The following is a 22,317-nucleotide window of genomic DNA, read 5'->3' as shown; positions in this document are numbered from 1 at the left end:
CAAATGGACCCCTTTCCACAAAGACCACCTGGTTGTAATCAATAACACCTATTTTCAGATAATCTGCCGCTCTCTAGGCAGAGCCCACGGAACTCACCCAAACAGAGACCTTTTCAAAGGGAATTTTAAATGGGCTGGATTCACAGCGGGCTGGAGGGGCACCGGGTGGGGGCCGCGGGGAGGGGAGGGGGAGCCCGCGGCTCTGGGTGGTCAGGCCGGAGCTGGGCGAGGCTGCCAGGTGGCCGGCTCCGCTCAGACCTGGCTCTCTACCCTGGGAGGGGGTGGGGCTGCCTGGTGGGGGCGGGGAGGGCTGGCAGGAACCTTTCTCAAAACAGAACAGATTGAAAACGTTTCTTTAGTGGCCAAGGGTTGCTGCAGAGGGGAACTTCTAGAAACTCCCAGAGCAGCTTCCTCTTCCGCCCTAAAGAGCACCTAACTTGTCAGACTGGGATTCCGGGATGAGGCATCTGGGGGAGTCCCACACCTCACTTGTAAAGGGAGCATCACAGGACAGCTATTCGTGCCAGGATGTGTGCGGAGCGCCCAGGGGTCCCGGGCGCTGGGATGCAGGCGGGGACAAACACACAGAGCCTGCCTTGGTGGAGCTGACATCCCCATGGGGAGAGACAGACAGGTCAATAGGTAACATGCTTAGGGTGTGATGTCCCTTACAGGGAAAAGGAAGCGTGTGAAGGACTTCGTGTGCCAGCTCTGAGGTGGAAACAGCTCTCCCTCTGGGCCAGACTGTCCCCACCGTGGCAGGTGTCAGGGGGTGAGCTCACACAGGTGGAAACCCCCCAGGAGACTTAGCAGGCGCAGCCAGCTCCGGACATCTCAGGTGCCGGAGCAGCAGGCCTGCACCCGAGTCCACCTGCCGACTCATTTCAGAGCCTCGGAATCCTCAGGAACGAATTGGGCTGGATAAGGCCCACCTCGCGGGCTGCCCTAAGGGTTAAATGAAAATTGATAACCCACTTCGCTTGGTGTCAGTTTCTCCCCGCCCCAAGCGCCCAGATGAGTGCCATGTGTCAGTCTGGGCCCAGCGGAGGTGCAGTGTCTTTTTGTAGTATGACAGTGTTAGAGTTTCCATGACATAATTTAAGATTTGGGGGTGCAGGTTGCAGACCGGATAAGTCCTGGATGCTGAGCCTTGGGGTTCGTTCCACAGGAGACGCTGCGTGGGGTGGTCCCACACTTGGGGGCATCCTCGCTCCGGCAAGAGGGATGGCCTAGGCCGGCTAGTTCAGGGGCCTGCCAGGCCCTAAGCCCCACTTGCTCGGGGAGAAGCTGGGCTGCTTGGGAGCAGGCGCCCCTACCGCTGCCACCCCTGGGCCCTGAGCCCAGGACAGCCAATCCGGAGACTTCAGGTGAACCTCGAGGTGTCAGAGTGAGGTGATCGTAATTTGCTTAGCAAGTAATTTGCTCAGCAAACCTTCTCTCTCAAACATTTTAACTGGGAGGCTGAGGCGCCGGGCAGTGGGAGGACGGGTGAGAGGATGTGGGGAGGCTGTCTTAGTCGTGAGGACGTGGGAGCACTGTCCCTCCATCCCTGGGACTCCAGAAGTTTTCTTGCTCAGGCTCCAGGAGGCTGTCTGTCTATTTTATGAGGTCCCCATCTCCTCCATCACCATGGGGGGTTTACAGTGAATTCCCAGTTCTCTAGGAAGGCTGAGTGAGTGTCTGTCCCTTAGAAACCACAGAGCCCACCTTCTACAAAGTCTGTCTGAATAAGACAGTTATGTCCTTCCTGTTACTGGTGGCCAGGCTGTGGCGAGGGGAAGGGCAGACAAAGGGTCAGATGTAGTGTGCACAAGGATGTTAAGTCCTCAGAAGGAGACACAAACTACTATATACAGAATAGATAATCAGCAAGGTCCTACTGTACAGCACAGGAAACCATATTCAATAGCTTGTAATAACCTAAAATGGAAAAGAATCTGGCAAAGAATATATATATGCATAACTGAATCACTTTGCTGTACACCAGAAGCTAACACAACATTGAAAATCAACTAGACTTCAATTAACAAACGAACAAAAAAAGTCAGCAGATAAAATTTTCAGGAGTTTTTCTTCTTGGTCCGTCAGCAAGGGCTTCCGTGCTGTCAGAGGATTGGCTGTAAAATCCTGAGAAATGACTTGCTATCTCCTGATGCCGTCCTCCCCGTCCTTGGAGATGGCTGGACAGAGGGGACAGCACTGGGCTGCTCCGTCTTCACGCTGGCTGGGCCAAGCTTGGGCTGCACTGATGCCACTGTTCCTCATCGGGAACATGGTCTCCTCCCGCTGGGGAGGCGACCTCAAGCACTGATTCTTAGCTCTGCGCTTGCAGAGAGTAAACTTGGGCTCCGACGACCCGGTGGGGGGTGGTGGCCCAGGAAAGATTACGATAAGAAAGGGGTGAGGGACAGGAAGGAGGGTGGCGTGTTGGAATCTGGGGTAATTGAATTTGCTGTGCAGCCAGCACTTATGACCTGGGTCATCCGCTGAATCTTGGGCTGTAAATCCGCTAAGACCAGGAAATTCCATGATTAGGCCAATTTTTCCATTCTTTTCTCAAGAGACCAAGATGGAGGAAGATTTAGCGAGGGACAGTTTTCACCTTCTGAAGATACTCTGACTCTGAGCAAACTACCACTTTTGCATTAAGGTTGTTAAACGTATGTCCTGGGAACCAAGGATCAGTTCCTCTGTCTTTTTGTCATAGTTTCTCCCAGGAAATCCAGCAGGAACTCATACACAAAGGATGTCTGTCCATCCCTCTGATTGCCCAAAATGCTGGCGATGGCACGGGCTCCCTCTTGGGACCTACTACACGTGAGCTATGAGGCCGGAGTTTGACTCTAGTTTTCCTTGCATTGCATTTTGGCCATTTGCCAGTGCAAAGCTGTGTGGCCACTTGTAATGAACTCTCAATAAACTGAACAATGGACCTCCCGAAAACAAATATTTCTCGCAAAGCAAGATATAACCTAAGTGCGCCTTGGATGCAAATGTGATGTTTATGGCATTTTTAGAGTTTTCTGGAAGCTCTACAAATACTCAGGGTTTCCCTCTTGGAATTAGCCACATCCTTCCAGAGCTGAGGGGCTTGATTCTTTGGGGACACGGTCTCCTGAGCATGCCAGGACAGGGGATGGCTGTGTCTTTGGCCGTGAGGCTCCTGACGGAGACGGTACAGAGACCCCCTGCTCTACTCTTTGCCCAAAACCTTGGCGGGTTGGCTCTGAGCACAAGTGGCAGTCCTCCACTTGTAAAATAGGATCCATTGGAGTTTTGTGCGGATTCTGATCCGGTAATCACTGAAGTCTGTAAAGATTCAGTGTGAAAGGAAAAGACTGAGAATCGTCAGAAATCCTCTTTGGAAGGCACGTTTAAGCTACAATCCAATCAACTTTGCTTTTCAGAAACTAGAGGTAAATTCATATTTCTTCCTTACACACTAACTCCCTGTAGTTAGAGAGTCTGCGTGCTCCACATTTTAAAGCTCTCAGCTGGAGGTTTGGTGCAAATTCGTTTCCTAGTGGTCATAGGACTTTTTTTTTAAGACAAAACTTTGAGGTACTCAGAAAAATGCTAGCTAAGTAGAAGGTCCTAAAAAAGACAGAGAAAGAGCAAAAGAGGGGAAGTTTTCAGGAAACGCTGGGGTGTCTGGAAAGTATTCCTAGAATATATGTGATGCTTGATTAAACATTTCTGAAAACCAGGGCCTCTGGGCAACATAATAATCAATGGGGAAGAGAGATACTTCGTCTTCTGGGGAAACAAATTAACACCAAACGCTGACTCGGTAGAAATTGCCAGCAAATTATAACAGTGCTCTGGTCTTCCCCTCTAACTGTACCTTCCAAGTTCTTTATTTTCTCTGTGTATCTCTGGATTTAACCCTAAGGAAGCAGAGCAGAAGCCCCACCTGCCTCTCAGAGTTGCTGGGCAGCTGCGCCTGGACAATTTCTCCGGCAGGTGCGCTTTGACAGACAACAGACGTATATCAGATCCTTCTAGAAAGCCAGGCACTTGCTAGGTGCTAGGAATAAGAAGAAAAAAAAAAAAATAACACCCAGTTCCTGCCCTTCGGGTCCCTGTAGTCTAAGGGAGGACACAGATCTTCAAACACAAATACATCCTGGGGTCTCAACTTGCTCTCTCAGCACCGCCCCCAAACCAAAATTAATACCAAGTCATGCCATTTTTATCCCGGTTCCTACCAGAAAAGATTAATTATATATCCCAGAGCATTGCGTTTCCACACTCACAGCCATATCCCGTCCCTCCTCCCCTTTCCAATCATCCCCCTGAATCCCCAGCACAGGGTTTTAAAATTTCATTTTCTCCATCTGTCCCCCATTCTGAACTAGCTCCTAACTTGTGGTCTCTCTAGTTAACTTCCATCCCTCTCTCTCTTTCCTCTAACTGTGCTGCAGATTCTGTACCTTGAAAGGTGCAGGTGTGCGTGTGTAAGCCCTTGTGCACATGTGTACACACACACACACACATTTGGATGGGGAATGCAGAGGCAGGCAACAACCACAAATCAGTGAGTCTTGTTGTCCCCTGTCCCCACCCACAGCCGACACATCCACACAGTAGAGAGAGATGTGCAGTCTTCCGTCTGTGTTCATGGACCTTCCCTTTCTCTGCTTTCTTTCCTTTTCCTTTCTTCCCTTTTCCTTCCCATCCTGAAATACTTATTCCTGAAGCTGTAAGTGGAGCAGAGCAAGGTAAGTATCAGAGTGCAGTGGTATCAGAGTCTGAGCCGCGTACCACGTGGCTTATCCTGCCCGAGTGGAGGGGAGCGGCCCCTTTGCAGTGGAGAAGGCTGGCAGGCACCATACCCCAATCATCAGAATGAACATCGTCACTCCTGGGGTAGACTGAAGCTGTCAGAGGCGAGGAGAAGGTGGCAGGGTCACTGTGATATTTCTGTTGGAGGTGCCTAACCTACATCTCATCGTGGAGGCAGCCCTGGGTTGAGGGCCATTCTGCAAAATAACTGGCCTGTGATAGTCAAAGTTGTCAAAGTCCTGGAAGTCAGGGAAAGTTGGGAGTGTCCCAGACTAAGGGCACATGACAACCGAATGCAATGAGTTATTCTGGATGAGGTTTTTTTTTGCAAAAGACAAGAAACGGTGGAGTTTCTAGTGAAGTGTGAGTAGGGCCTGAGGATTACACGGTCGTCATCTGTCCATGCGAATCTTCTGATTGCCAAGTTTGTTCCAGACCACGTGGGAGAATTTTTAAAAATGTATTTTTATTGAAGTACTGTCAGTTTACAATGTTGGGTCAGTTTCTGGTGGACAGGACAATGCTGCAGTCACACAGGAACATACATACATTCATTTTCATGTTCTTTTTCACCATAAGTTACTACAAGATATTGAACATAGTTCCCTGTGCTGCACAGTGTGAACTTGTTATTTACCTATTTTGTATATATTAGTTAGTATCTGCAAAATGTCGTTGTTTGTAGGAAATACACACTCAAGTGTTTGGCCATGATGGAGCATGAGGTTAACAACCCACTCTCAGATGGATCCATAAAAATGTTCTCTGTGCTGTTCCAACTTTTCTCTAAATTTGTGACTGTTTCAAGCTTTTACAACTTTGTGAGTTGAAAAAGGACATAGAAAACAAACTTACGGTTACCAGAGGGGGAAAGGGGGTGGAAAGGGATAAACTGGGAGTTCGAGATTTGCAGATACCAATGACTATATATAAAATAGATAAACAGCAAGTTTCTTCTGCGCAGCACAGGGAGCTATATTCGATATCTTATAGTAACCTATAATAAAAAAGAATATGAAAAGGAATATATATATGCGTACATATGACTGAACCATTATGCTGTACACTAGAAATTGATGCAACATTGTAAACCGACTATACTTCAATAAAAATTTTTTTTAAAAAAGGTGTATTTGTAATACACAGGGGAATAGAGCAGTGTGGTTTATTCCTCTGTCTTAGGGTGACAGAGAAGAGACCTGGACAGAGTTTTGAATCATAAGGAGGAACTGCTCATCAGCCAAGACAGTATCTTGCATTTTCGTAGTTCTTTTCAACATACAGAACAGTTTTACTTACAGTCTCTTCCTTAACTCTGGTGATAACCTTGTATGGTTGTGACTATAATCCTCATTTTACAGACAGGGAATCAAGTTCAGAGACGGCATAACAATTCGGGCAGGGAAATGCTGGGCTTCTGCCCGGATCTCTCTGACTCTGACCCTGTTCTTTATGCATTCACTCAACATACAGCTACTGACCAGTCGCCGTGTGCGGCCACGAACGAACGCAGCAAACAGAGTCTCTTCTCTCCTGGAGCTTACAGGCTCTTCAGGTCTGCAAAAAAAAGTCTCTTCTCTCCTGGAGCTTACAGGCTCTTCAGGTCTGCAAAAAAAAGTCTGCAAAAAGCTTACTGGGCGTAAAATCCCAGCGCCCAGCCTCTATTTCTTAGCTGATTTGAAAACCCAACCCAGCATTTCTGACAAAGTGCATTTTTAGCATTCCTTCACAACAATCTCATTTTATTTGCAGCATCCTGTGGCTCGGACGCATGGTCTGCTGACTCTAGGTGTGCACAGAGCCAGGCACAGACGGCAACCCGAGGTGGGGTGCGGTGAGGGCCGGGAAGGGGGAAAACGCAGTGGCTCCCCGGAAACGTCCAACTTAACTCCCACTTGTCACTCATTCGGAGAATGCCTTTCTGACTGTAAACCAAAATCTACACTGTACTGAGCTGTCCAAACAGAGCGCCCCTGGTTACCAAGGACTTAATAAACGTTCTAGGAAAAACCTGGCAAATACTAACAAATAACAGTGATTATATATATACACATATATAAAGGGGGGCTACAGCTCAGTGGTAGAGCACGTGTTTAGCATGCATGAGGTCCTGGGTTCAGTCCCAAGCATCTCCATTAAAAAAAGAAGAAAAAATTCATATATATATATGGAGACACGCATATATATATACACACACACACACACACACACATATATACATATATATATATATATATATATATATGCAGATATATACCTCCTGTACAGTACCTTGTAAAGGCTTTTCCACATGTGTCACAGGCACTCTTGCAGGAGAAATTACTCAGCTCCCCAGTTCGTAGGTGCGGAGATGTTTGCCTAGAAGTTGGAAGGGCCAGAATTTGAAGCCGGGGCCTCTGGCGTTACATCCCTGCTCATTTATCTCCCTAACTTGACTCTCTCCTTCCACTAAGAAAACACATTAGGTAACTCAGTTAAAATCCAGAGGGTTCGGTTAACAATTGTAGGTGAGCGGTCTCACTGGAAACTTTTTCTGTTTCCCCCCAGAGCTTTTAAGCAAAGTGTAAATGGACTGTGTGCTTAGGAATTTACCAGCTCAGACAGACTGAAACAATTAGACAGGAGGCCAAGTAAGAGTGAGAGCGGGAGACAGACCCCAGGCCTGGGAGCCGACATTCCTTTTGAAAGCTTCCCTCCGCAGTCTTTCTCAATTGGCTGAAACCCTAGAGGGTTGGCTGGCTAAACCACTTCCTCTCCGAAGTGTCTGTCTCCCAAGGGAGCCTGGGATTTGTAGTCTTAAAACCCGCCGACCTTTTTTTATCCTTCAGCGGGACTCCCTGGGTGAAGGGCACGGTGTTGATTTCAGTAGCTTTCTGTATGATGAAGTGGCCGGTGTACTTTTTTGCAAAACACAAAGTTCTTCCTGGATAAGAGCTGGAACCCTGCCTCCTGTCCCCCATTTCAGTTCTTTATTACCTCCCCTCTCCTCCCAGTGATGTTAGATACCATGACTGCCTCCTGAGGGAGGGCTGGGCTGCTGTTGATGGTGAAGGAAACTCTGGGAGGCGAATCCCCGCCAGGTGTGCAGCAGGGTTGGGCCCTCGCTCAAGGGTTACTTCCTAAAGTGGTACCTTTTCAATAGTTTCTAAGGTAACATGTTTACGTGATGGCTGTTAATAATAGATTTTAGAGGAAGTGGAGTGTGAAACTAAACCAACAGACCACTTACAGAAAGCTGCATTTTGTTTTGTTTTGCTTTTTTCTAATTTCCTCACTAACCACCGCCTTGGCCCGGCAGCTCCTTGGCGGCGGGTAGTTGGATGTTCTTTTGTGCCCTGGTGTTCCAGAACCTCGTGTTCTCATTTGGTCCCAAGTAGTGACAGCTCGTGTGACGGCCCACACGTCACGGATTACTCTTGGACTAAATAAACACAGTACACACAGATGGTTCAGTTAACTGTAATACCATGGATTAAATAAAAGAATCATGTGAGGTGTCATTACATGCCTACTGGTCATGCACCATTAAAAATGTGAAACAACAGACATTGAAAATGTAGCTTCCTTTGCCTGGGAATCAACAATATTTCTTTTGCACTGAAAACAAAAGTGACTTCCTGCTCAAAAGGGCTGTTGACCAGCCTAAACCGTGGGGAAGAACAATTTCCCTTAGAGCTGCTCACGGGGTTGCCACGCTCCTCTCTGCTTGGCGTGTACTCTGTGTTAGACTGAATACACTTCGCAGCCTTGGGACAGGATGGTTGAGTGTGGAAAAGGCTGGACTAGCAACCAGGATGGTGAAGGTCCTACTTGTCCTCTGCAGCTAGTCAGCAGGGTGCCCTGGAGTAAGCAAGTAAACCCCCAATTTGGGCTTTACTAGGGACCAATGGCCAGACCTTGCTCCATATAAATGCCTAAAAGAAGGCAATGATGTCCTGGTCCCGAGTGGACCAGCTCCCCAAATATGGAATAAATCATTGGGGAACAAATTCTAAGGGCAAGATTTCACCAAAGTTCTAAGACTTTGTGAAGGTGATGAACCTTAGCCAGTGCTCGAATAAGGCACATTAATAAAGTTCTTAAAGTGGTGACCTTCCAATGGTCTGGGCAGTCCATCCTTCTCACAGCAGTGGGAAGTAGGTGCCTCTATTTCCCCTAATGATTACATTGTAGATTTCAAAATTGATGGGAAAAACTTGGCTGAGATGGAGATTTGCAAAAGAATCTACCTAGACCAGTCCTAACATCCCAGCCTTTTATCATTTATTTTTCTATGCTTAGGCCACTTTTATCGAGTTTTTAAATTTTCTCTTTTCTTAGAAGCCCACTGGTAAACTCATACAGATGTTCGGGTCTCTAAAGACTAGCTTTCTTACTGAGTGCTGACAGCGGGAGATGTGCAATACAAAGAAAACAGGAAGAAACTTTTAGAATTTCAGTTTCAATTTATTTTTATATCACTCTTTCAAATGTTCTATTTTGTGTTTGTTTTCTAATATAAATAATAATAATGTAACCATTTGTATATATGATTTATAAATCTATGTGCATCCATTGAGACTGTTTGCTTAACACTTTTTTTTTGTTTAATGGTAGGCTGCAAATTAAAAGAAAAAAAAATTGGAGACCAAAGTTTTGGAACACTTCTCATTTTGTTCAGGTAGGCAAGTTGTCTAGAAGGTACCCGGTGTGACCCAGGGAAGATTACAGGGCTACCAACGCCATGAGTCTAATTTCTCACAACATCAAGGACTTTCCAGGCCTCATTTGTTTTCATTATTAAACAGAGGAAATGAAAATGAGCTACTTAACAGTGAAACGATTTGAGGCAAGTTTCTTTTTTGGGAAGGAGAAAGACCTTAAAAATCTGCCTGGGCTATAAACTCCTGCACAGGACCAGCTGGAGGGGGTCATCTTATTCTCTGCTGCGGCATCAGGGGGATGGCCGTCGGGTTGGAGGCGCTCAGTGGATGCAAGAGTGAAGTCCAACGGACAAGGTCTACCCTGGTGGACCTGTTTGCTTTGTTCTGGTTCTTGGACACAGGTTATCCGTGGTCTTGGCTGTCATCCAGTAAAACCCTTTTTAGGCTGGAGGACGATTTAAATAACATTAAAACAAAAACCACCTCTGCAAACATCATCAACAACCTGAAGGTTAATTTTAAGTATCGATTTGACTGTGGCCAAAGTTAAGCAGTGTTTCCAGGTAGGTGCGTGTGGGTGTTTCCCACTGAGACAAGCGTGTGAATGTGTGAGCTCAATGGGATAGATTACCCCACGGCCTCTTCCAATCAAACAGGCTCTGAACGGAGCGAAAGGCGAGCAAGGAGGAATTCACCCTTTGGCTCCCTCTCCGCCAGCTGGAGGTGGGACTTTTCTCCTGCCCTCAGGCTGGGATTTGCACCCTCCTGGGCCTCAGGCCTTCGCATGCCAACTGGAACCACATACGACCCCACATACCACCGGCTTCCGGCTTCCTGAGGTGTCCAGCTTGCAGCCGATGGGACATAATAAATCTCCGTAGATATCCTCCTGGTTCTGTTTCTCTGGAGACCCCTGACTAGCGATACCAACAACCACATACAAGGACAACAATAAACCAATCGATTTTGTCCTTTCTGCTGTATGTACCCGTGAGAAAAGGGCAGTAGGAAAGGTCCCTTGGGAAACTCTTGGGCCTGAAGGTGAGGGGGCGAGGGGGGCGGGGGAGTACGTGGCTGCAAACAAGACAACAGTATCCTCAGTTCTGAGAGAAGAAGGCACAATTTATTTTCTCAAATTATTTTACAACATAGTCTTCATTGACAGTTGTCAGCTTACGACTTAATATAGTTTAAAAAAGTCAATGATTACCTGCAAAATTATATATATTTTAATATCTAAAAAATATATTGTATATATAGGGCAGGAAAAGGCCCTCGTATCCACAAGGGAGCATTTGGTTGTTCTCTTCAGAGCTGCGACGACTGCAGTTTGGTTATTTACAAACATTTCAAAAGCGTTAACCATTTAAAGGGATCACCTTTGCCTGCTTGAGCTTGCTCGTTAAATAACCACACCAGTGCTTCTCTTTCTAGTTAAGTCAGTGACGCCAATGTCCCATTTCCTTTCTAGCAATAAGTCACATTAGTTCTTAAAAACCAGGTATAAAAACATACAAACAGCCCAAATGTACAGATTGACAAAAGATGTACAAATTACATTTAAAAAAATAACAACCGACTGATAGTCACACTGTATCTGTGACCGAGGTCAACTCGTTTCTTTATTCTTTTTAACTTTTTACTTATTTACTTTTAATACTGCAGGATATAGGAAAATAACTCTGCATAATTTATACAGTAAGTTGCCTTCTGGTTGGTGGACCCTGGACTGATGTTCTAACAAGCGCACAGCACTTGTGAATCTGCTTGTGTCTAGAAATCCCTACGACTTTTCAAAGTTCTGGGACCCACTGTCATTATTTAAAAAAAAAAAAAGCTATTTGACTCTCTGTCTTTCAGGAATGTCCGCATGTGCATTAACTTTTCTTAGCTCATGTCTTGACTATTTCTAGAGAGAATGGTCAGCCTAGTGCCTAGTTATTGACAACTGAGAAGAATTTTGCAATGCCCGTAGCTTCTTAAATACATGCACTTGTTCTCTCTCTTAAATTCCAGTTGGGTGAAAACTTCACTGGCCTTACAACCAGTGTTCCAGTTGCCATCCACTGAATTAGGTCTTCCTAAAAGAAGGTTATAAGCTTCCTGCCTCTGTTTTCACTGTCTCACACCAGAGCATAGCTGGTTACGTCCATGATTCTGTAATCACACTGAACCCTTCAAGGTCCAAGAGGAGACCCGTGTGCTGATCAGAAACTGCTTTGGTCCTAAAAAAAATATATAAAAAAAATCTACAGTTTCTTTCCCAGAACCATGATACAACCATTCCAGTAATCTAAATATTCAGCTCGTAAGATGACAGGTGATTGAGACTCAAAACTGGCATACTGGCCCGTGGAATGATCCATCTCTGTTCAAGGTAAAGGAAGCAAGAGTTACCAATGTTAAAAAAGGGGGGGAAAAAGGAGGGTTGTTTTTAAAGGGCAAATACAAAGGTTCTCTCCAACAGGAAAGAACGTCCAGTTCTGTTTTCTCTTCCAGCCCGCCTCGGTCCTTGCGAGGCCACCAGGAAGTGTGAGAGGTGGGGCTCCAGCGAGAAGGCCACAGATGGATGGTGGAGCTGCTAGTAGTAGCTGCCTAAGTGTGAGGGCACATGGGTGTTGGGGTGGCGGGGGACGTTGGGGCTGGGGTAGATCCCACCCGTGGGGGAGGTCCAGTATTGTGGCGTGGCTCCGAAGAAGCTGGAGGATGTGACCGGCATGGAGGACGGGTGCGGGGGCACAAAGTTCACCTTCTGCTGGTGGGCATGGTAGGAAGGCACGTAGGAGATGTCGGAAGGGTACTTGTACATGGACGGCTCGGTGGGATGCGGCTGCAGTGCCTGGGCGATGCCGTGGAAGTCAAATTTGTAGGCATACCTTTTGCCGTGCACTTTGGTCATAATGTTTTTATCGTAGTAGTATCGGAGGGCCCGGCTCAGCTTGTCGTAATTCATGTTGGGTTTGCTCTTCCGCTCCCCCCAGCGCCGGGCCACCTCATCGGGGTCCGTCATTTTGAACTCCCCGTTGGTCCCCTCCCAGGTGATGCAGCTGGCGTTGGCGCTGTCGGAGAGCAACTCCAGGAGGAACTGCCAGAGCTGGATCTGCCCGCTCCCTGCAGGCATCGGGGCGGGCGGGAGGAAGCAGAGTCTCAGCTCAGAAGGTCAGAACCCGGTTTCCCAGGTGCAAGGGCCCGCCCACAGTGGATAAGAAGCCCTTCGTCTTCTTTTCCATTCAGAATCCGCTTGCCACTGAGACTGGCATGATCAGCATGGTCAGATCGTAAGATGATCTGCCCCAGACTTGGTGAGATTCGCAGCGGATAACCAGGCTGGACCCAGCTGTGTGACTGTGGGCAAGCCACTCCCCACCGCTTTGGGAAGGATGTTTGAATCTCATTATCTATAAAGGCCTGAATCACTGTGTCCTCTCCACTCAGAGATGGGTCCTGCTCAAGATATTCCCCATCAAGGCCAGAGCCCCAGTGAGAGGATGGGATAGCCAGTTAGGCTGAGGAGACCCGGACTGTTCCTTAGCCCTCATGTTTCGCTCTCTGCTCTAAGTTCTACAGAGAAGAACTTGGGCGGAGGGAGAAAAAGAAGAGAAGGAGCTGGGTGGCTTCTCTGTCCTCTGAGCAGGAGGGGCCGACACTAAGGAACGGCCTTGAGACACGGGCAGCGTGACTTCCCTGCGGGCTGAGGTGAGGGAAGGTGTCGGCCTCACTATTGCAAAGGGCTTCTGAGCTCAAACGGGAGGTGAGCTTGGTTTAAAACTCATTTGAGAGTTATTTTAATAATAAGCCCTGAAAATACATCAAGTTTATATTATCTGCAGCCTTTTTCATAAAGCCAGATAACTCAGCAACACGTTCTCAAATCAAGGCTGACGCACCTCTGGGATACACATTCACTTGTGCCTTGGTGAAGGTCACTGAGGGCTGGCTGGGACTGCTGGAACTGTTCCCTTGTCCCCCGTCCCGGCCCCATCTTTCCTTACTGAAATTTAACCTGATCCCAGTGCGGATATTCAGTGCTAGTATCTTCATTGTCCAGAAGGAATTTCAGCCAACGGACATTATTGACACCTAATGACAAGCCGTGTCCTCTCACCTGTCCACTAAAGAAACAGGTGTCGAACATTTCAAGAAGTACATGCTACTCCCCGGTCAGGAGCCTGAACTTAGGACACTTAAGAAGCCTCTGACCTCACAAAGCTATGGAATGTTCTGGAAGACAACCCTGGAGGCCAAAGTAAACCCAAGTAAACTCACCGGGATTGGCTAGGCGACTGCTGGTCGGGCCCAGGATCTGATATGGATCTAAGGAAACAAAAAAGAAAACTGGCTTCACTGTTACTAAAAATAGAAAAACAACAGCATTAACAATAAGAATACCCCAAGGGCTTATACTTTTATTTCAATAGCATAGGAAAGCCTGATGTCAGAAAATTGCACTGTTTTTTATTTGCAGACCTCGGAGACCTTGACCAGAGCTACGGTCTTTATCCCTGTAATTACAGAAACAACATGGAATAGTAACATAAAATAGTATCATTTTTTTTCAGATTTGGTGTCTAAAATTTGTAGATAATGCTATCATTACCTAAAACGGAATAATAAAACCATTTGGAAAGGAGCTGGCTAATATGCACTCATCCTGGATAAGGTGAAGGATGGCTTACTAAAGGGGCTTAAAGAAGGTCCAAAGCTGACTAGTCTTTAAAAGCGCTGCCTCCCCCACTAACCACCTCACACGTCTCTCCTTTTCTGATGTTACATTAAAAAAAAAAAAAGTCTGGAAATCAAGCAGCCTGAGTTCAAGCTCAGCTAAGTTGTAAATGAACTAACTCCCTGGATGGTCTCTGGGTATCTATTTTCTCATCCACAAAATGATGGATTGGGCACCTGGACTCCCCCACTCCCTTCTAGTACAGCATTTTGTGATTTTAAGCTCAGAAATGTCAACACCAACCAGAATTTGTATTTTAGCTATAGAATGATTATTCCTAATTTCTCAGTTTCCTTAAAACTGATGTGATTATTTAGCTGTAAAGGAAATCTTGGCAATACGGGCTTCTGTGAGGTTGGTCTTTTTTTTCAGGTGAGGAAATCACGGTGGAGAGCTGGTTCCCACCTTGGCCACATTGCCATATGTTTGGTACAATTTTGCTGTTTTTGCAACTATAATTGTAACTTAAAAAAATCAACGTGATTTGGGGGTTTTTGCTAACAATCACGAGTTAACTTGCAGAGTCCTGAAGGCTACTGAGTCTGCCCCTTTCGATCCCCATGGCATGACGGCTGAGATATTTCTGGCAGGTAACGTCTAATTTGGTTGTTGTTGGGGATTCTTTAAGTCCTCTGTGTCAGATCCTCTCTGTCTGACTCGTGATTCACAGTCAGAAAGTGCTTAGCCTTCCTGATGAAATGCAGGCCGACTTTTCTTGCTTATCTTCAGTGGAGATGGGACACAACGTCTGTCCGTCCCGAAGCAATGGCTTGTTCAGAGCTTAATCTCAGCTGTGACCTGAGTAGGGCACAGCCGCTGTCTTCAGGTATGTGAGGGACCTTCGGAGAGCATGGGAGGGAGACTTCTCTGGTGGGCAAACTGGGAAGCTTGAGTGGATGATCCAGGAAGTGGGGACTCTGGCCTTGCGAGGTAGTGAGCTCCCTGTTGCTATAAGTATTCAAGTGGAGGTGAGGTACTCATAAGACTGAGATGTTACAGAAGGATGTTATAGGCCTAGATGTCTCCAGGTTCCACTCTAATGCCAAAGAGTCTCCAATTCCATGGTTTTAAAATTCCTCTGATTTAATTGTTAAGTAGATCCATCATCGGTGAGGTCTGGAGAAGCATAAAGGGCTTGGACAGCAACTTGGGAGGCTGGGGTTACAGCTCTAGTACTCCCATAAGCCAGCCAAGTGGCCTTCGGCAAACCACTTCACCTTTTTGGGTCTCAGTGTCTTTATTTTACAAAAGAAGGCATTTTAATTTCTAGGTTCCTCTCCCCTCTAGTATCTAGTATCTAGCAAGTCTCCACCTGATTCCAGTGCCAGTTACCCAATTCACAGATCTGTCACAGAGAGTCAAATACAGGATTCTACGAATGAGCAAAAACGCAGTATTTGGTCTACAGCCTCCCATGACCACGCGGAGTCAGTGGCCGCAGAGGAGGGTTTACACATCTGAGACAGGTACCTGGCTGGGGCCGCTGCTCAGTACTCTTACTCATTGTCTGTGCTCCTGCAAGGGGGGGACCTGCAGCAAGAAGAAAAGAAATGGCGTAAGTGGGGCCATTCTCCACGAGGGGAGGGGAACACCTCGTCAAAGGAGGACACGTGCTTTCTCATCCGTTCTTTCACTCACTCACTCTACTCGCTCATCTATTCATTTCATTTTATAAATATTTGTCTAGAAGCTACTACGTGCTGGCACTGTTCTCAGTGCTGGAGATTCAGCCTCGAACCAGCAGTTCCTGGTAGAACTTTGCATTTTAATGGGGAGACAATGACAAACAGCAATAAACATGTAGCAGAGCATGTCTAATGGTATTGGGGCTGCAGATTTAATTTTTAAATCGAAAATTTAGAAAGGTCCTTAATGAGAGGGAGACCTCTGAGTGCAGGTCACCTGCCCTGATGTTGCCATGTTTTGTGAGCTCCCCTCCAGGGTGTCTCTTACGTACACCCTTCCCACACCTGTCATCACGTCTCCGCGTTAGATCTGCGTCACTCTTGCAGCATCCATGGCTTGTTCTGACTGGCATCTTCACCACTCCTCTCTCTTCCCACTGACCCATCATGTGCTATTTAGCCAGTTTAATCTTCCTAAACGATTTCACTCCACCATCCGAAACTCTAAGTGACTCACTGTTGACTAAAGAATTGAGGTCTATCTTCATAGCATCTTCACGCCCCCTTCTTTCCTTTCCAGCTTTCTTTCCCTTCGTGCATCCTAACCTCCAGGAACCCGAGTCCTCCCTGCCGCACAGACATGACAACCTTGCTGTCTTTCCCTGGCCCCCACCTCTCCTGGGAGGAGGGCTTTTCCTCCCCATCCCTGCAGGTCCAAATCCTGCTTCTCCTTCCGGAGCCAACTCCTAGGGCCCCTGGCCCACAAGGCCTTCCCAGTACCACCCAGATGGAAGAGTTACATGTATGCATGGTCCCTCTCTCCTGCCTGAGATGTTGGTCTGAGTCTAATTCATCACTGGGCCAAGGGCTGGTTACAGAGTAAACAAATAATACATCTTATTAAAAAGGGTCTTGGCTACTGCTTGGGCATTAATTTGTAACCCCAACCTCTTTCTTGAAAAAATTCCCCATCCATTCCTGACCTTGACATTTTACTTCCTAGAGATAGCAAGAGCGACACATTTGGGGTCAGGAGTTTGAGTCATTCTCTCTTCCTTCTCCCTTATTGGGAACTTTTGGGTCAGACTCCAACACAAACTGATGTGTCAGACCCCCACCTTCTCCTTATCAGGTTATCCTCCTTCTCAGCCTTTCCCGGAACAGGGTAGAGATGTTGGTATGACCCCATCTTGACAATCAGAGAAGCAAAGTAAAGAAGGTCATTATCATAACAGAAATGACAGAATCTAAATCCAAAGATTTTTCAATCATTTCGAATCTTGTCCTGAGAAACCTCCCTACTCCAGTAGTTCTAAAACCAAATGCAGTGAAATGAAACTCAAAGGGCTGAGTGAAAATCCCACACCAGCTTTCAAGAACTGGGTGTCACTGACAGGCCCGACATTGGCAATGGATTTTGATGTCCACTCACAAAGCAGGAACACAAAATGCTCACTCCTCTCCTCCTTTATCTCGTGACCCTGTTCTCCAGCCAGCACTCAGAAAGAAGTTTTCCTCCCAAAGAACAGAGTGATGTTTACTTACTCTTGTTGAGGCCAGAATTCATGCTGTTGCCCCACCCGCCTCTCCGGACTGAGTCATAGGAAGGGTCTAATGGAAACAACAAAGAGGTACATTAGCATCTCCTGCTCTCCAGAAAGGCTGTGTGAAGATTATCTTTCAGCCCTTAGGAGACATTAAATTTAGTTCAGCAGTAAGTTTCTGAGCATCATTAAATTCCAGAAGTATACTCTTCCCCCGGGGTCAAGGCGGGGATGAGTAGAAGGGACATTGGCACCTGGGTTGGGAGCCCCAAAGTAATGGGAAGAACCCGAACTTGAAGTCAGAGGCTTGGTTCAAGTTCTGTCCCTGCCACTATCTATTGTGAGACCTTGGATGAATCAAGACATCCTTGGGCCTCATTTTTTTTTAAAAGGAAGTAAACATTCACATGCTTTATCCACCTTACAGGGCTATGCTCAAGGTACCAACTAAATGTTTGTGTCCTCCCCAAATTCATGTGTTAATACCTAACCCTCAATGTGATGGTTTTAGGAGGTGGGGTCTTTGGGAGGTGATTTAGTCGTAAGGGTGGAGCCTCCCTGAATGGAATTAGTGCCCTTTTAAGAAGAAACCGTAAAGGCAGCCTGCCCACTTCCTGCCACGTGAGGGCACGACGAGAAGGCAGTGCCTGCAGTCCAGAAGGGAGCCCTCCCCGGAACCTGACCACGCTGGCACCGCGACCTCAGACGTCCAGGCTCCAGGACTGTGCCAGGTACATTTCTGTTGGTTATAACCATGCGGCTTAAGGTACTGTGTTACAGCAGCCCGAGTGGGTGAAGTCGGGTAATGATCAAGTGAGATGACATATGCGAGGCATCTTGTAAAGCATTCTGCAAATATAATCTAAGTTTAGAAATAAAAAAAAAATGTCCAAAGCCCTCCATGCAGCTCTGTGGAGGTGGGTGACGTCCGGATTAAAGGCCCCCGGGAGGGCCATCTCCCAGCCCAGGCCAGGAGGTCCCGGGCAGTGGCTCCTACCCCCCACTTCAGTGCACGGATGCTGTGGGCACATTCTGGGCTCTCCTCGGCCTCTCACGCTTTTCTGTTGATAGTGGAAAGGCCTGGGCGATGACCGCAGAGAAAGGAAGGCCAGAGGTGTGGCTGGAACAAGAAACGAGGGCTGGAGAGATGCTTCCTGCCTGCAAGTGCACAGAAGCTTCCAGATTGCCTCGACGGGTCCTCCCTTGAACCTCAACATTGGTGATCCCACCGCCTTTCTTGAAAGAAGCCACAGGCTCCCATAACCATGTTCAGAAATTGGTTAACCGACTGGCTGGAAAGGTTTCCTTTCTCAGGGTGTGAGTCCCGCTGAGACGCGGAGCAGGAATGAGCACTGGAGCTTAAGGATGCAGAATGGTGACTCTCAAAGGCTTTCCGTGGACATCAAAGAAGCCATAAAAACCATTCGAACAAACGGAGTGCAAACCTCGTCCGAAGACGTCAGACAGGGCGAAACACACCCGCCCAGCCCCAGCCCGCGCTTCCCCACCAATCAGAACGGGGCCTGCGGAGGTGGCCCGGCTCGTCGCCCGCCCGCTCTCCTGTCTCTGGCCAAGAAGAACCGAAAGACAAAAACGATTTTCTTGTGGAGAAATCCACGTGCGGACGCGCCTCCCTCCTGGCTCTGGAAGAGCCAGCGCTGCTTCAAAATTACAGTCTTTAGCAATTCGCATGAAACGCCAAACAGGGGGTGAGGGGGTGGAGACAGGAGGAAGGCGGGAAAGGGGGCCAAAGAGAGGCAGAGCTGGACTCATTTAAGTCGTCTGTTTTGATTTTTATTTGGCTTTTTTTTTTTCCACAAAGAGATTTTTTCCTGCAAGTAGATTCTTCTGCTTGCTAAAAAGCAAAAGAAAACAAAAACAAACAACAAACCCAACTTGTTTACAAGCTTGGGATGCGGCTGAGGGTTCTCTTGGGCATCATCTGGTCTGTCTTGCTGGGGTCTGCAGAGTGTGTGCGAGGCTGGGGTGCCCTCAAGGGAAGGAAAGGCCGGTTTCTTCAAAGTTTATTTTTTTTTTTGGTGCGGGAGGATGCTGGTTAGGCCTCCAGTAATTTATGTGGGCCTGCATTCTGCAGTCTATTGTGTGTTTGGCCATAGAGTGGATGTGAAAGAATGTAAAACAAGTTCCCCTTCCTTGCCTTTAAATAGAAGATAACAGATTGTGAGTAAATGCGGCTCATGGGCCAAAGGAGGGCTGGGGAAATACTAAGGTTCTGGGAGGTTAAGGAGGGAGTGGCAAGTGGGATTGGGGTGGGGGGACATGAGCGAGGCCTCCTTGGAGAGAAGAGGGTGGGCAGTGCGGTGGGCACATGGCAGGGGTGAGTGATGAGACATCAGTGTGGTGCAAGGGTGGCCGTGGGTGGGGCTGCGGGACTGAAGCGGAGGGGGAGCAGGCTGGAAGAGGGGCATGAGGCCAGGTTCAAGGTCATGTCATCCGCTACTCGCCTGGGTTACAGGCACTGGAAACCGGGAGAGGTTTTGGACACGCAGCAGTACCATGAAAGCAGGGTGTGATGGGGCACTAAGCTTGCGGTGACGTGTGGGATGGATGGAGTGAGCACGGGGTGAGGGGAGGGGAAGCAGGTGAATCTAGCAGGAACAGAACAGAAAGTGGAATAGAAAGTGACAAATTCATGCAGAAAGAAAAAACAAATCACTAAGTTCCAGGAATCGGTGTGTGTTAGCTGAAGTTCTGACTTGACTTCTGGCTTACTGTGCTGATAAGACCTCTGACTCAAAGTTTTCTAATCAGTTTTTCTACTCAATCATTCATCTGCTGGAGGCGTCCACCCTCTCTGAAAGCTGTTATATTCATTAAGAAGAACCTTTTTTTTAGCCTAAATTATGGCTTTGGCTAAAGTTACCATTGATTTTTTTTTTAATTGAAGTATAGTCAGTTACAATGTGTCAGTCTCTGGTGTACAGCACAGTGTCCCAGTCATGCATGTACATACATATGTTCATTTTCATATTCTGTTCCAAAAAGGTTATTATAAGATATTGAATATAGTTCCCTGTGCTATACCGAAGGTCCTAGCCACAGCAATTAGGCAAGAAAAAGAAATAAAAAGAATCTAAATTGGAAGAGAAGAGGTAAAACAATTGACTTATCAACTTTCCCTCCTATTCTTTTATTCTCGCTCCATGGGCAGAGCGAGCATGCTAACGGCACAGCGGGCCTGGATGAATTCCCTCTAACCAACAGAGGGCGGGTGATGGCTGGGTTTTTCCCCAAGTGCCCAACCACGCTGAAGTCCATGCCTTATCAGAGAAGTGTTTGGGAGCCCCATCGTTTTGCTGGAGAACCCAATTCTCCCACAGGGCTGCCTGGGGGCCGGGGAAGCCTAGCTGAGAGGACTTTTGAGGTGCCAACCAACTCTAAAGTCTTCTGGTAGGTAAAAAAATGATGTGACAGAAACAAGAGAAGCCACCAGCAATCAGCCTGAACTGTGTCCTCCTGTGGAGTTAAGAGAGCAATAAACAGCCGTGGACTGGGCCGTAGGTGGGCGTCGTTAGCTGAGGGTCCGGGAGCAGAGTGTGGAATCGGAGCAGCAGGGACCACAGGACTCCCTCCTACTTGTTCTTTCATCCCCACCTATTTGCATGGAAAATCCTGCCCCTGGCGCCTGAGTCCACAAAGGACACCTGTGTCCATTTACGGAGGAAATGAACAAATGCTCTCTGTGGGCACTGGGGTTCATGGGGACACCAACTAAATGTACGATTTAAATGAAAACCAATGGTTTTGATGTAAGTCCTACTGCAAAGACAAAGCCGAAGATGGAGAAGGCCAAGGCCAGGGACTGAGGTCTGGTGTTCTGCCTTAGAGATCTGAAGAACCAGGGGTACCCAAGGAGGTGCCCAGGCGGACAGCTGGCATTCCAGCAGAGTCAGCCTCGGAAGATACTAGCAATTAGTATGATTGTCTTTGCATCGTTATATACCTAAAGAATGTTCAGACCCAGAAACACGTTCTCCAGCCCTGCCGAATACATGTCAACTCCCCTCCCCAACCCACCCCCTTTCTCAGGTCCACAAGGGTAGGGAGCCTTCTTCTGTTCTCTGATAGAACCAAGCACCTACAACAGTGCCCAGCACAGAGCAGGCACACGGTAAGTATCTGCTGAATGTACGAAAATGGGGCCAATATTTTCTCCTTCTTGCTAAACACACACACTTTCTCTTGCTGTTCCCTATTTTATTAGCTGAAGAGAATTCACAGCCCTGACCCCGACTTCTCGCCACTCAGTGAAGTCTCCGTGCGATTTCAGTCTGGGCGATGCGGAGTGAAGACTGTAAACCCTGTGTGCCCTTTGAGCTGGACAATGATCCACCCATTACAGGGCAGAGGCTGAAACCTTTTTCCCCGGGGGATGTCCAGGACGAGATGCCACTCATTTAAACGGCCTGCATTTTAGTTTATATATATTTTAACAATGTCATTGTTGACATGAGGGCTTTTTTTTTCCCCACTAAAAGTCATACAAATGAGAACTTAGCAGTGTGGTCAGCAGACACACAAGCAGAAATGTATCTATAACCAAAATGGTAAAGCCTGGGTCAGGAAGTGACCCCAAGACTCACATTTCTGCACAAACGCTCTCCTTGCCCTGGCCCGACGCCTAGCTGGGTCGGGGCTCCCTGACCCCTGGATGCCGGTCAGCTTGGGGAGCTCTCCTGCAAGGTGTGCCTGGACCAAGGGGCAGCCTGAGTGTGTGCAGGGCCCCCCACCCCGAATATGCTGCCTGCTGTCTGCTGAGAACTGACTTCTGAAAACACATGCTTAAGTAGCAGCCAAGGGCACAGTGGGCAAAAACGGGACCGTTAGGGACCAGCAGAGCTGCTGGTCTCAGAACTTCCGTGTGGTGGCAGATGCTTCATTGGAAGAAAACCACCCTGATTGTGACACTCACTGTTCACTCCAGTGATGGCTGGTGCCCCCTGGCTTGAGAGGGTACCAGAACGACGAATCTGAAC

General features: G+C 47.6%; 1 protein-coding gene across 2 annotated transcripts in view; it reads right to left on the bottom strand.

Annotated features, from left to right (window-relative positions):
• Positions 1–10,529: 10,529 nt before the first annotated feature.
• Positions 10,530–22,317, bottom strand: part of FLI1 (Fli-1 proto-oncogene, ETS transcription factor) — a 109,812-nt gene continuing 98,024 nt past the window's right edge. For both annotated transcript variants that reach the window (XM_031443389.2, XM_031443390.2), the window contains exons 6-9: positions 17,322–17,387; positions 15,622–15,681; positions 13,695–13,742; positions 10,530–12,539 (exon numbers count right to left, since the gene is read on the bottom strand). In XM_031443389.2, coding sequence (XP_031299249.2) covers positions 12,010–12,539; positions 13,695–13,742; positions 15,622–15,681; positions 17,322–17,387 — 704 coding nt within the window. In that variant the 3' untranslated portion in view covers positions 10,530–12,009. The remainder of the gene's footprint in view (positions 12,540–13,694; positions 13,743–15,621; positions 15,682–17,321; positions 17,388–22,317) is intronic.

This window comes from Camelus dromedarius, chromosome 34, assembly GCF_036321535.1.
Source record: "Camelus dromedarius isolate mCamDro1 chromosome 34, mCamDro1.pat, whole genome shotgun sequence".
Lineage (NCBI taxonomy): Eukaryota > Metazoa > Chordata > Mammalia > Artiodactyla > Camelidae > Camelus > Camelus dromedarius.
This window is presented reverse-complemented; position numbering and strand designations above follow the sequence as displayed.